Source organism: Melitaea cinxia, chromosome 23 (genome assembly GCF_905220565.1).
Source record: "Melitaea cinxia chromosome 23, ilMelCinx1.1, whole genome shotgun sequence".
Taxonomy (NCBI): domain Eukaryota; kingdom Metazoa; phylum Arthropoda; class Insecta; order Lepidoptera; family Nymphalidae; genus Melitaea; species Melitaea cinxia.
Window position 1 is genome coordinate 652,517 of NC_059416.1, and position 16,009 is coordinate 668,525.

At 32.6% G+C, this 16,009-nt stretch overlaps 1 protein-coding gene across 1 annotated transcript; it reads right to left on the minus strand.

Annotated features, from left to right (window-relative positions):
• Positions 1–1,508: 1,508 nt before the first annotated feature.
• On the minus strand, positions 1,509–15,457 carry LOC123664912 (dynein axonemal assembly factor 1 homolog). Its single transcript, XM_045599281.1, is given in 16 exon segments — positions 1,509–2,164; positions 2,599–2,798; positions 3,135–3,269; positions 3,410–3,613; positions 4,307–4,426; positions 5,635–5,803; positions 6,376–6,560; positions 6,747–7,160; positions 7,292–7,362; positions 7,482–7,873; positions 8,270–8,408; positions 9,050–9,227; positions 9,627–9,740; positions 10,659–10,938; positions 12,952–13,157; positions 13,423–15,457. Coding segments are annotated over 16 exon segments (5,313 nt in total). The 3' UTR covers positions 1,509–1,693.
• Positions 15,458–16,009: the final 552 nt, after the last annotated feature.

Sequence of the window (16,009 nt, forward strand, 5' to 3'; positions counted from 1 at the left end):
TATTTTCTAATCAGAGGTTATTGTCTTAGTTTTTATAATATGATAATTCTTAAGTGGTATTAATTTAAATTTAATACATGACATTGTGTCAAAAACTATGTATGAAGTATTTTAAATAGCAATTTATCCTTTGTATATTGATGATGCAATGTTGATTCTAACTCCAACAAATAATTTAAAAAAAATGTTAATATCATGTACTAAGTGTTCAGTACATGATTTAAATACTGTTTTGAATAATATGTAGTATGGGGGACCAAATATTGTTAAATAAAGAAGTTTTATTCTTTACATTACTAATTTAATTTCAAAGATAATTCAAATTAGTAATTGTTATAAATCATCAAAAGTAGGACAAGATTCTTAGTGACCGCTATTACACTTACAAAGTATGACGTCTAACAAAAAGTATATAGTGTTTAAATATATGGCAAAGGATGTCTGGAAGAAATTTTTTTTTCTGTATGTCTGTATTTTGGTGTATGATGATATAATATGATAAATGAATTAAAATTTTGTAAATTTTTCGGTAGCGTTCAACTATCCGTTAATATGTTATAGATTTATAGAGTAAATAATAGTCATATAAAACTTTGCATCATTAATAAATAACAATATTATATTTTATCATAGTAAATAGTCATAGTCTTAAGAGTGGGTTCAACAGCACTTATTAAATTTTACCTTATGCTCCTCAACATAACGAAATGATCGAATAACACATTGTGTGTGTGAGTGTTTTGTTACGAAATCCATAATGGTAACGTCGACTTGTGTACTACCTATATATGATTTTTGTATCACAAAATAATTAGCAAACCCAAAGATAGATTGAATTCAGTAATTAATCATTTTAGGAGCTAACGTAAATTCACTAATATTGTATGGCCTTTTAGTTTCTTGGTGCTCAGCTAAATGGTTGAATGGTAGGTCTATGGTTATACTTTTTAAATTACGTGTTTTTGTATTATCTCCAAAAAAACTTTTGTTTTAGAGTTGAAAGCTTCACTACTACCGACAAAACAACAAAAAATTTGGTTAAGAAATAATTGGCCTATATATTTTTGACGTCCGCCGGTGTGACCACACTTTGAGATCCATTTTTTTTTAAATTAATTTAATGAGACTATTATCTATTTTTATATTAAAATGTTTTAAGGTTGTAAATACATGTTATTGTTATACTTAATAGAGCTATTTTTATAATAAATATTTGTTGTATACTTTAATTAGGTGCAATGCTGTATTTAATTATCAAATAAATATAAGTTTGTTATAAATTTCGTTTTATTCAACCTCTACTTTGCGCCGTCCTAACTTTTTTCGGAAGTTTTAATAACAATTTTTAGACCACACTTGTTTTATTTAGAAGTCCTAATCATATTTTAATCGTATTTCTATTATTATTACGCCTTTACAGTGTTTCTTTTCCTCAGACGGTAGAAATGTGCAAAATATACATGTATTTAAATGGAAATTTACACAGGATCTTAATAATAAAACAAAACAATGTTTAAAACAATTTATTCTCACCCATGTCCAACTAAGTCAACTCCGTGACGGTGCACTCAAAAACAAAAATTCTAATCAAACAAAAACCAAATTAACTTGAAAACAAAAACAAACAAAAATTCCTTTATATCCTGCTTTATAAAAAACACTAATCCTTATCATCCCAAGCTCTATGTCATTTCTAATCCTTGTTAATTCCAAGCGCCAATTTCATTTCTAACGTGTAATTCTCAGCAGAATCATCAATTCTCAGTTTCTCCATCGAACTATTTATGTCATCGACACAATCTTCAAATACCTCTTCATCAGCTGATGCGTCTAGTTTTGAATTATTAGTCTCAGACTTGACTTCATCGCCATTCACCTTAACACCATCAAATTCTTTTCTCTCATTCACTTCCTCTGTACCTACAGAATCATTGCATATACCAGAATCGTTTGCTTCTGGAAAGTTTTCATTCTCTTCTACGACTTGTTTATTGTTTTCCGTCAATGTGTCTTCTAGTGTAACATCTCGACTTGTTGTAAGGGTGTCGTCATCATCAGCTATGGATTCTGTCGGTGATGGGATATAGTTGACGTATCTCAGAGTACGACGGTGAAGCTCCTCTTCGTGTATATGTGTTTCGAGTATACGCGATACTTCTGGAAGCTAAAAGATAAAAAGTATAAGTAATTATCCTAACCGACTTAATTATATAAAATATTTTACAGTTCAACTGTACTTCATAATATTTTAAAAACCAAATTGTTGGGCTAAGGCGAAAGCCTTATAAGAGGCTCTGGTGTAGTGGGGCCTGTAGTTGCCTAAAACACCGGTGGTTTGCGGGTTCGATTCCCGCTCGGGATGGATATTTGTATTTTTACAAATATTTCTTTCTCCCCGCCGCGCCTTGGAGAGCACGTTAAGCAGTCGGTCCCGGTTGTTATCATAGACACCTGTTTGCATCGTTACTCATATTAAGGAATATATCCGCCAATTCGCAGTGGAGTAGCGAGGTGGATTAGGCTCCGACCTTACTCCACATGGAGAAAGAGTCTTATGCCAACAGTAGGATGTTAGGTACAGACTGAATCAAATCTTACACTATACTCATTTTCCAACTCGTCCGATATTTGTTCAATGATAGCGTTTGTGGTGTTGTCGACCCTGCTCGCGTGTGAGGTGACCTCGCCCAACTGCTTGTACATTTCTTGTTCCTCATACTTTATAGTTTTCTGCAGGATTTCCGTCGCCACTGAATCCTCGATATGAGCGTTTTCATCCATATCAGAATAATTGATGCCTGTAAAGCATTTTCAAATAAATCTAATACGCTTTTATAGCACCTTAAGCAACCTGTATTCCACGACATAATCTACAAACTATGGCTTTTTAGGATGCTCATTTTGTTCCTATTTTATTCCTGTGCTATAAAAGTAGCAATACCAGTATTTCCATAAAAGGTTTTGACGAATAATATGAAAATAAAATAAAATGAAATGATAAAGATTTAATAATATATCACTGAAGAAATTTGTATGTGTTTGATGAAAAAAGAGTAACAGAAAAATAAACCCTGTTAATTATAAGTATGTTTAATATTATGTAGAAACGATTAAATAATGGTACTTAAGCACACCTTGCGAAGGGAATCTGTTGTCGTCATAAGAATTAATTGTACTTATAATTGATTTCTTCGCTTCATCACGATCCATATTACTGAAGATTTCATATGACGACTGATAGTTACTAGACATACCTTCGAAATTCTTATCTATATAAAAATGTTATCATTTAAGAAAGACTTTTTATTATTATTTAAATTCATATTAATTACATAGTAATGAATACCTTCAAAGGTACATAGTAAAATACTTAGGTTTACCAAACCAATTAACATAATCTCGTATTTACCTGTTTTAGACATACCATTATTTCTATTGTTACCGTCAGTATCATCCTTTACCAGTTTACTTCCACGTCTTGTGGTTGCAGTCGACGGTCTCGCGGGCTTACTTTGTGCATTTCTCAGCCTAGGAGATTCTAATATATCGCTCTCAGAACTACTTGCATCTGAATCATTTGAAATGTGAATCGATTCTGTATCTCCTGATGAAGCTGCTCAAGATAGAAAGTTTGTTTTAGTAATTACAGTCATTTGTGGATTTATTGAACTGTAATTATTCTTACGGAATACAAAAAGTCTTAGACTATTGCGCTTTTCAAAATTATAGCATCAAAACCACTTTAGAACAAACTATTAGAGGTTCATTATTGCCTGTTTATTTTAATAACTATAGCGACAATTTTTAATGACATGTGAGTAAAACGTGTTACGTATTTGGGATGATATTTCGATGATTTATTTTAACAACTTAATTATTACAACAGAAGCATCGCTAGCTAATTTACAATAAATAACATTCTAGGACAAAAAAAAATCTTTAAAATACGCAGATTTTTAGTTGCATTCGTCAGTTAGTAATAATTATAATTATTTTTTTTACATAACTTGTTCGGTACACAAGCGTACGGCTCACCTGATGGTTAGAGATAAACGTAGCTTATAGAAGTCTGAAACACTAGAAGCATCGCAACTGCGTTCCCGAACCTACCACCTTGGAGCATTGATCACCTTACTCACCACAAGAACACAACACTATTTAAAACTATTATTTAGCTGTGATCTTCTGTACGGTCGAGAAATTTTAAGCAGGATTTCCTGCTATGCCCTAACTTTAGTTAAACGAGATGGAATTATTTAAAAAAAAAAATCAAATTTATCGATAATAATTTAAATTTTAAACTAACGTGCAGATTCAACCTCTTCATTACCAATATTGTACTCTACTTCAGTTGGTGGATACTGTTTCTCTACATATTCATACAGCACAGCTCCAGGTACATGTGTTAGTTTAACTTTGGTCTCATCTGAAAAATTTGTTTGAATTTACCGTATGCTATGTTAGTTATGACAAGAGAATTTTCAGTTTATTTACAAGTAAATCTTCTATCAGTCTTGTCTTCTCTCAATTTAGGAAAATTTAAGGCTGTAAATGGAATACTTGCAATTACGTTGTATAGTAATTTAATTTAATTTTTAAGTGAGTAATTCTTGTGTATATGTATTTTATTTTTCCTTGTGTAGCCTGATGATTACGATCATCTCAGAAAAATTATTCGTCGAAATAATCTCAAATTATTACTAATAATCATTACAGCCTATACATTCCACTGCTGGACATAGGCCTCCACAAGTTTACGCCAAAAATAACGTGAACTCATGTGTTTTGCCCATAGTCACCACGCTGGGCAGGCGGGTTGGTGACCGCAGGGCTGACTTTGTCGCACCGAAGACGCTGCTGCCTGTCTTCGGCCTGTGTATTTCAAAGCCAGCAGTTGGATGGCTATCCCGCCACCGGTCGGCTTCTTAAGTTCCAAGGTGGTAGCGGAACTGTGTTATTCCTTAGTCGCCTCTTACGACACCCACGGGAAGAGAGGGAGTGATTATATTCTTTGGTGCCGTAGCCACACAGCACAATTCTTTGTGTATATGTATTTTATTCTTCCTTGTGTAGCCCGATGATTACGATCATCTTAGAAAAATTATTCGTCGAAATAATCTCAAATTATTACTGATAATAATAAGTATGAATTATATTGTTCTTTAAATTATACCGTATGAGATAGTGCAAAATAGTAAAAAGTTTCGATGAAGAAATCAGTCAATGAATTTCGTTAAAATCATTTTTATTTTTTCTGAAATTTAGATATTTTCTACGTGATTTTCTAAGTTTTTACCCTTGCACAAATAATTATAGCACTTTAAAAAAAAAGCTGAATCAGTCCAGCCGTTCTCGAGTTATCCACTTAGCGATACATTTAGGAATTCATTTATTGAAATATACTCGTAATTTCTTTACGCACACTTGACTTGGGGAGCTGGTGAACGTGTGACGAGAACGATGCGAACGAAGCAAGAGAGAGAGGTGCGAGCAAACATTTTCTTTCTCCCATAGGCAGTTACGTTTCGTATATCTAAGGTACAGTGTAGACCTATTGTGTAGGTCTATTGCTAACTTTTTTTTCTGTATAGAAATATAATTTGAGGAATATAAATTGATGAGATTCTGAATAACCTGGAACATCGCCGTGCGTGAGCTGGCTAAAAGCGGCACGATCGTATGCGTTATGCTTGTCATAACTCGTGACGAATTTTTTTTCTTTAAGTGCGTGCGCGGGGACCGGCTCTTGTGCCTTGTGGAACTCCTCCATGATATTCGCGTCGTACAGCTTCTAATGTTTAATAAAAGATAATAATTAAATCGTATTTATAGTGTCAGTTTTTACAAAACCTTTTATCATTTCTTACTTATTTTTAACCGACAAAGATTTTTAAGGTCAAATTGAGAACATTATATATATAATGTATGTTCGCGGATAGCTTCGTGTTATGTGTTGGAAAGGAGATATGGGTGGATAAGGAAACCAAGATCTGATGATGGCATCCCAGAGAAATCGAGGAGAACCTTCGAAAATAATAGTGACGACTAGTGTATTTGTTAATTTTTTTCATCTACTTACGTTGTATTACTGTTTGATGTAATTGAAGTTCGGTTTTTTTTTTAGTTTACTTGCAAACACAATTATTCTTGTAATATTGTTCATAAAAAAAAAATTTCTTAGATAAATTGTTAAAAATAATATTTACGTAACGTTTAAGTGTACATTTAGATGCAAAACAAAGACAATGAAACCATTTTTGTTGTTTGTATCAGTATAGTTGTATAGTTAGTCATTTCGACTGGAATCTACTCGAAATCGAATCGAATCGACTGGCATCGTGGGAGCCGTCAATTGATTGTGCAATACTTTCATACCATCGGATCAACAGCCGGCTCTCCTCGTGCAACCCTAGCTTCTCTTTCCATCTGTTCCTTCTCAATTTCTTCAAATATTTCCAAGTCCTCGTCACTGGGTTTTAAATCTAAATTATCGTCTTCGGTCTTAGAACACATTTGATTCGTGTATTTTATTAGGGCTATACCATCACCATCATCTGTAACTTAATACAGAGATCATTTAACATCAATTATTTATTTATATGTCATTTTACGTTAATAGAACTTAAATCAAGCTTATTTCATATCCAATATAATATAATAAATAAAATCCTGATAATTGTGTTACAAATCGGTTTTGTTGGATGTAACAATCTTTAGTAACAATACAAAATGAAAACTCAACTTACCTGATTCGCTTATCTCCATATCATGTTGACGACTCGCGTGAGGCTTAACATTTTCTGTATAAATATTTTGTTTTGTTTCTTTGTTAATATCACTTTGTGTTGCTTCTATATTATTATCATTATTCTTCACATCTTTGGAATTGTTTGATTTTTCTTCTTCATTTTCCCCATTATTAACTTCTATTATTGTGATTTTTGATGAATTATTCTTTTTCTTAACTAATTTCTTTTCATTTCTGTCGATTGTTGTTGCAACTTCTTCAGCCACAACTTTTCTAGCATTTTTACTTCTTTCACATTCTTCTGCTCTTTTATTATATGATTCGATTATTTCAATAAGAGGCTTTCTTTTCACAGGTTCGTCATTCTCTGTTTGTTCGATGTTGGTTTCTTTTACAGAATGTTCTACACTTTCTGCAACAACAATGTATTAAATAAATAAGTTAATATATGTTTATTTAGAAATGTTTTCTGCAATTTGGCACAGAATTGTTTCAAATTGTCCAAGTATTCAAAAAATATATCCGCTGATTTTTATTATTTACCTTTCCTTTTCTGGTGCGGACTTTGATTAAACAGCAAATCATTAATAGCATTCAAGTCAGACGAAGTTTTGCTGAAAGAAATATTACTAGGATTTATTAATGTGTATAGGGTTTTAACAAAACTTTTTTTATAATATATAAAGGATATTTATTATTAAATTCTTTGCCTTGTCTCTAGCATCATATATACCTGTCACTAGTAATTGAAGGGACATTAAAACCAGCCCACTGATCATCACAACTCTGTTCCTCTCTCAACTCCTGAATAAGACGCTTTCCTTTATCCATTTGAGACCATTCAATTTTATTCACATTTTCCGCATTTGCATTATTTTCACTATCACTAGAATCGCTTTCACTGGTAGTGTCATTGGGTTCTGATTCAGTTAGTAAATCTTCTGTTGCATCAGACTTTGTTTTATAGTCACTTACATTTACATTTAACTCCTCAGGTTCGTCGTTATTTTCGTTTTCTTGAGATTCTATTTCATCATCCTGAACATTAATATAGACTGATCTATGTTTGTCTTGTAGAACATTGACGTCAGATTTATGAACTAATAATATCAACAAATCGTTAGGTTAATGGTCGCAGGTTCGATTCTTTTCCGTGACCTATGTTTCTTTATACCATACAAGCGCATCTTGTTGTTTTATTTTTGTGTTTTTGTGGAGTATTTTTCCAGTCTCCGTCGCTAGATCTCAACCTACTTAGGACCATTAATATATTCACAGGTAACAGTTTGTTTACATAATTGAATGCGGTTATCTCAAAAAGTGATACCAGTAATAAAAAAAAACATTCAGAAAATCTGGTTAGCCTGATAAGCTACAAGGTCCAAACGAAGACGCTGTATACGTTTTATTAAGCTTTAATTACTTAATTTTTATTAAACTTAAATTAACTTCTTATAGTTTCTTCAAAAAAATTGAATCAAAGAATTAAAAATATACTATTCCTAATTGTAAATTTAAAACCTTTGTCTCCACCGGGGGAAGTCCCTTTTCCTCTCGTTCCTTCTTTTCGCGCGCTTCCCTTTTCGCTTTGTTTTCATCTCTCATCTTTATCAAATACTTCACACTCTCCATAACCTTCTCTTGATCTTTAGCAATCCACCTGCACAATTTAGATCTCGGTGAGGTATCGGGAGCGTTATAGTCAACATTTTTAAAGGACTGCAAGATAATTTTAGTTCTACTTAGAAAATCCAAATAATTTAATATTACAGTCACAATAGTATTGTTAAGAAAGAAAATTTTAGGACTCGCAACACAGGTACACTGAGCTAGAATCGAACTCGAACCGCAGTGTTTAGACGTATTCACGCTACACCAGATTGACGATTACTATATGAGTAAAAACTCCTAACCGTACATGGAGAAAAAGGTCCACGTCCAGTAGTGGAACGTTACAGCTGCTGAACCAGCCGATGATTAATGAAAATAGTATCAATTGTGAACGACATTATTATGGAATTATTTAGTTAAAATCATCAAATCAAAATCAATAATAACTTTATTCAAATAGGCCCCAAGAGCACTTTCGAATCGTCATTTTAAAAATTAAAATTTTAAGGTGTTTATCATTTTTGTAAAAGTTAAGCTACCCCCGATTCGTAATGATTAGATTGATGAATGATGAATAGAGAAGAATCGGCATCGGAATTACAGCATATAATATCAGTTGTCGTGCCCATGATATACTGATACAAAATGTCACAAAACGCATGAGAATCAAGACTCGGTTTCAATAAATACCGCCGTCTCTCTGCAACTTCCTCTTGCACACCACCTCGTTGCCACGCCTCTGCACAGGCGCGGTCACGCGGAAAGACTGGTCTATTATCTAGATTCAGTAACTCCTTCAGCCGAAGGGTTAACGTTTTGCGATATGCTGGGATGTTGCGAACTACGGGATTTCCGGTTAGTACCAATACTGAAAACAGATTTATCATTTATATCGATATTTAAAGCTGGTAATCTAAAAGTAGTTACCTACAAAAGAACCTTGGATTATAAGCTAACAAAACCTTAAAAGTCCTGTATAACATATCAATTTAGAAAGTCTTTAATAAATAAATAAATAAATATCTTATAACATACACACACGGTCGTCTGTTCCTATGATAAGCAACTTAATGCTTGTGTTACAGGCAACAGCCGACTGTTATAACTATATTTTTTTTATAAATAAACATAGAAATAATACATATATAAATACAAATATTAGGTACACCGAGATTCAGGCGGGAGTAATTACACAATATCGTATTAATCAGTTTTAAATACATTTTTTGATTATAACTTAGACAAAATCGAAAATCGAAACACCAACCTTTTAGTAATGCCATATCAGCTAATACATCTACAATCAGAGGATCCTCTATACGGTTATAAGACAAATCCAAAACTGATAGATTTTTACAATGTCTCAGTTGGTCTAGGTCATCTGAAAATATTATTGATAACAATTGAAAGCATACTAGTTAATAGTTAATTACTGTGAAAAATATTCGTTTATAGAAGTGACTTAGTTCTTTACATGCTTGAATTGGAGAGTAAGCTGATGAATACGTTACGAGAACGTTACGTATGTGCGTGCGTTACGTTAGTGTGATCGGGCGAGATGAAGTGAAGTTGAGAAAGAGAGATTTACGTTTCGTTTATTACTGTAGGGGCAACTAAAGAAATTTTACTTCAGTCGTTTGGTCTAAACCACGCTGGTTTTTTTCCTCTTTCATGTACTTTTACCTATGTAGTAGATGCAATATTATATACTATAATTGTGTTTGCAGGCAAACGAAAAAAAATCGACTTCAATTATATCGACAAGTAATACAACTTAAGTAGACGAGAAAATAGTCAAGTAAATACGATTTATCAAAGATTACTCCAAAAATTGTAATCGGATCTCGATGAAATTTAAATGTAACCACATGATAAATATTTATCTTTCGATTAAATTAAAAATCATCAAAATCGGTACACCCAGTTAAAAGTTATGCGGATTTTCGAGAGTTTCTCTCAATCTCTCTGGGATCCCATTATCAGATCCTGGTTTCCTTATCATGGTACTACATCTGGGATATGTCCTTTTCAACAAAAAAAGAATGATCAAAATCGGTGTATAAACGACGAAATTATCCCCGAACATACACAAAAAATATATATATACGGTCGAATTGATTAACCTCCTCCTTTTTTGAAGTCGGTTAAAAATGTTAAAAGAGGAGAAAAGATAGTAAACCGCTTTTAAATACTTACATATTTCAATTAGACTGTTTACTATTTTCAAAATCATACGAACTCCGACTTATATGTTTAAAAATAAATGAAACAGATAAAACCCAATTATATGGTATCTTACCAACACTGCTTAACATATTGTGACTGATGCTCAAAGTCTGCAGATCGGGTACAACGTTTAAATTTTCAATTTTCGTCACAAAATTGTGATCTAGGTTCAGAGTGTCCAATTTTGGACAACCTTCCAAATTTTCGATCTTCCTCACAATGTTGTAATGTAGGTAGAGACATCTGAGTTCCGACAACGCATCTAGACCTTCGATTCTTTGAATGCCATTATTTTCTAAAAAGATACACTTCAAGCCGGTGTATTCTTCTAAATTTTCGATTTTCGAAAATCCCTAAAAGAAATTAATGTTTATATTATACTAGCTTTGCCTGCAACTACGTCCGCGTGGAATTTAACAAAAAGCTATTGTTCAGTTTGCAGAGTTATAAAATAAGTTTCTGAAATAAAAGTAGCCTAAGTTACTCCTTATTACATCAACTATCTGCCAGTGAAACTCCCGTCAAAATCGATCAGGCCGTTTTAGAGATTAGTCAGAACTAACAGACAGATAGGTAGACAGACGGAAAAAAATTGCAAAAAAAATGTTATTTTGATATATGTACTCTGTATGTGCTGTGTGACCTCCTCTCTTCCCGTGGGTGTCGTAAGAGGCGACTAAGGGATAACACAGTTCCACTACTACCTTGAAGCTGACTACCTTAAAGCCGACCGATGGCGGGATAACCATCCAACTGCTGGCTTTCAAATGCACAGGCCGAAGACGGGCAGCAAAGCCAGCCCTGCGGTCACCCACCCGCCTGCCCAGCATGGTGACTATGGGCAATACGCATGAGTTTGCGCCATTTTTGGCGCAAACTTGTGGAGGTCTGTGTCCAGCAGTGGACTCTAATAGGCTGAAATGATGATAATGATGACTCTGTATACATCCATATGCATTTAGTCATAATTGCATTTGCTCGTAAACGAAAAAAACCAACTTCAATTACATCGACAAGTAAATACAACGTTGGTAGACGAAAAATAATTAAGTTCACGCGTTATCAAAGATTACTTAAAAAGTTGTAATCAGATCTCGATAAAATTTAAATGTGACCACGTGATAAACATCAGCTAAAGATTAAATAAAAAATCATCAAAATCGGTACACCCGGTATAAAGTTATGCGGTATAATACAACGTAAATCGACGAAAAGATAGTGAAGTAAAAACGCGTTATTAGATATAACTCAAAAAGTATTTGTTAGATCTCAAATACATTTAAATGGGACCAAATGAGACGCGCCACCTTTCGACTAAAAAATTTTTTCTCGAAATCGGTCTACCCAGTCAAAAGTTCTGAAGTAACATACATTAAAAAAATACAATCGAATTGAGAACCTCCTCCGTTATTTTAATATTACAAACAGACACCCCAATTTTATTTATTTGTATAGATTAACTAGTCATTTTGCGTTCCTAACTAGTTTCAGATCTTTATATTTCAATGAAAACAAAGGCCTGATCGAATCAATAGGCTTTGAAACGAAGCTCTGAGTTTGTGTTAAAAAATTATATCGTATGTACAATTCAGCCAAAAGATTAATTAACGATTATCATAAAATTACGTATTTTGCTAAAAATGTTAAGGATAACGATATCGCTGATAAAACTCCCATTATTACTCGTAATAAGATAAACCTATCCCAAAAAATAACACACAATTTTTAACCGACTTCAAAAAAAGGAGGAGGTTACTCAATTCGCCCGTATATATATATATATATTTTTATGTATGTTCGGGGATAACTCCGTCGTTTATGAACCGATTTTGATAATTCTTTTTTTTTTGTTAGAAAGGAGATATCCCTGCTTTGGTACCACGATAAGGAAACCAGGATCTGATTATGGGATCTCAGAGAAATCCGGGGAAACTCGAAAATCCGCATATTTTTTACTGGGTGTACCGATTTTGATAATTTTTAATTTAATCGAAAGCCGATATTTGTCACGTGGTTACATTTAAATTTCATCGAGATCTGATTATAACTTATGGAGTAATCTTTGATAATGCGTATTTACTTGACGAATTTTTCATCTACCTACGTTGTATTACTTGTCGATATAGTTGAAGTCTGTTTTTTTCATTTGCCTGCAAACACAATTTTTTTATATCAGGTAACTTGAACTTCATACCAAAATGCAATATATGTGTATAATTTATCGCAACAATAATATTTATATACCTACTTAAGAGACATCCGACGCTAGAGCAAAAAAAAAAACAAACTGCATCAATGGGCTAATCCAACTAAATTATATTCAGTGCTTTTGTACTCCACTTATTTACCATACTATCATTACCTACCTTAAAGTGTAAATAAAGTATGTCATTCAAGTAAGGTGTGCAGTACAACTTGTGCTGCTTGCAAAGATTTCTAATAAATTCCTTCGTCATTCGCGGGCTCTTGTTCATTTCCTCTAATTCCTTGTCAATTTTCATTTGAAATTCTTTTCGTTTTTCTTCTTTCTCGCGCCTTTTCTTATCTTCTTCTTCTTCTTCTTCCTTTTTATCTGTGAAAATTAATTAATATCAACAATTTTTTGCTACACGAAAGAATCTTCATCTACACTAATAGTATTAAGATGTTGGTTGCGTATTTCTATATTTAAAAAGCATTAACCTTGTAAGCTGTCCAATTTGAAAAGTAACCACAACGTTAAAATACATGCTTTTAAATATCATTTGAAGATTTATAGACGCGAAGCTAAAATCAACAATAAAAACCAACCCGCTTACGAAAATTATTGTCGACTTCTGTAATGATATTTAATATACCTGTTAATTCTTCAACTGGTGATGGTAACGATGTTCTATCTTGATCTTCAGTTTTCTCTAAACTATCATGATGGCGCGCGTAATCACCCTTCGCTTTGTCGTCTGTTCTAACATCAGATATCGCTTTAATCGTGGAGTTTGTTTTATTTTCCTCCCTCCTTAACAAACTATTTGCAAGACGTAACACTTCTTTATTTCCCTTCATTTTATCTTTTATGTCATACAAAAGTCTATCAATCTTTTTGCTTCTTTCTACTTTTTCTTTATTGATATCATCTGGTATTACTTCTTCAACACTGGTAGAAACAACTTCTTGTAGTGTACTGGTAGAAGATTTTGGATGCAAAATGCTATGAGATTTCTCTAGAACCCCGTCCAATTCTTTTATAAAGTCCTTACACTCTTGGTTTCTTGTTTCATAATTAGCTTTACTAGTATTAACTCTGTTTTCGTGACATTTAATTTCAGCGTTTAACTTATTTATTGCGGTATGTATTTCATCTATTTCTAATTGAGAAACAGATTTCTGTTCTTTATCAGAACTATTTATATTTTCGTGTACATTGTCCTGTGTTTTTTCCCTAAGACGTTTTTGAGCCTCACCCTCTTCTTTTAGTTTTTTATAAGCAAGACTAGATTTTCTAGAATTTTCTAAAGCTTCATTGACATCATTAAGTAACTCATTCATACTATTTAGTTTATTTGTTATATCCTCTTTGATAAGTGTACTTAGATTTTCAGCGCCTTCTACAATATTCCGAGCTAAATTTTTCATTTCCTTAAACTCAAGTTCATTATTTTCAGAAGTTTCAGTTTTATTCATTTCAAAAATGCTTTCTAGAGCGTTGTGTAGAGTTTCTTCCATTTTGTCATCATATTTAACTTTCTGATTACTAATTGTGACTATGTTGCTTGTGTCGTTAAGTGGTTGAACTTGATTTATGTCTTCTGATTTAGAACGTAATGATTCAGTGTCGTTGTTATTACTTTTATTAGTATTAAGGTCATCTTTACTTAAAATACAATTTATTTTACTAAGAACCCTTTCGGTGTCTTTAAGTTTAACTTCAAAACTTTTAGGAAATATTTCTTCAACATTTTCGTTATTGCTCCTAGATTTATCTGAGCCTAGATCCTTTTTAACTTTACCGCTGAGATCAAGATTGATTGGATTGTCCTTCAAGGGTATATTTAAAGCATCGTTAATGGCGTAACTTTCTTTAATCCCATCAAAAGATGATTGACCTTTTGGTGGTTTTACCAGACAATATGACGATTCCTTTAAAATTGGATTATTTTCTATCTCTAATTTACGACATTCTCTAACCTTTACATTAGGATCTTCGTGTTTATCTGCAAGTTGCTGTAACATTTCCTTAGTTTCTAGAAACCTTGTTTCATAAGATTTGTTAGTGCATTCCGTAACAACTTTATCAATAGCTTCAAACTCTTTCTCATCGCTTGAATCTGTTTCTTCAGGCACAGTTTCCTCGGTCACAACATGTGACTGGTATATTTGACTTTTTGATCTATATTCCGCTGCAGCGTTCATCAAAACCTGCATACTTTTGTATTTTATTGTATTTTGCTTTTTAATATCACCATCAGTTGATTTGAGAGCTGTTTGAATATCATCATAATTAGATAAATTTATCTTGTCTAGTGGTACAGCGATATCTTTATGCGATTCTTGATTAATAACTATTTGTATTTGACGAGCTTTTTCAACTATAATAGGACTATCTTTAATGATATGCTTAATTTCTTCCGTAGTCAATGGCTTGTTGTGATCTTCAACATTGGTAAATGGTTGACCTGTCATGACTTCATATTCTGACTTCAAAATTCCTGATGCTGAGGCGGCTATATACGGCCTCTCTACATTAACTCCTTGAGTTAGCGGCTTGAGTTCATTTTCAATGGCTTTATCAATAACACTCTGAGGAAATTTAGCACCCTTAAAGAATTCTTTAAGTTCAGCTCTCTTAGTTTCTATATATGCTGGATCAGCTGCTGTAAAATCGGGTAATTCCATTTTTTTAACCAATTTTTATGTGAATTTTCACGGTTAAATACAACTCCGTAATCCTATTAAGCTTGTTACCATTGCTATGGCTACGCAAAATAAAATGTTTTGTCAATATTTGAAAATGGATTACTTTTGTTGTATAAATACAGTTATACTTTCATTAAAAATCTTAATTTCTTAATTTGTTGTAAAACAATAAGCTTATACATTTATTTTTATTATACAATCTGATTAATCAATAAATCTCTTGCTAGTTGTATTTTTTTTATAAAATGTAATTTGAAGCAATACAATATCGTCATTGTTAAAGCGACTGCTTTGCAGATGATAATACTTAAAAAAAAATATTTTCAGTTCCAATCGTTTAACTAACTCATTTTTTAGTAAAGCAGCGAACAAACTATTTGACTGCATTTTTTATTTCAATGTTGCCAAGTTTTAAATTGTTTTCATATTATATTTTGTAATCGCAGCTAAGCTATTAACATTTGAAATAATATTGCTTAATAAGTTTTTATTATTAATTAACACCCTTACAATGTATGGTAATCTGCTGTT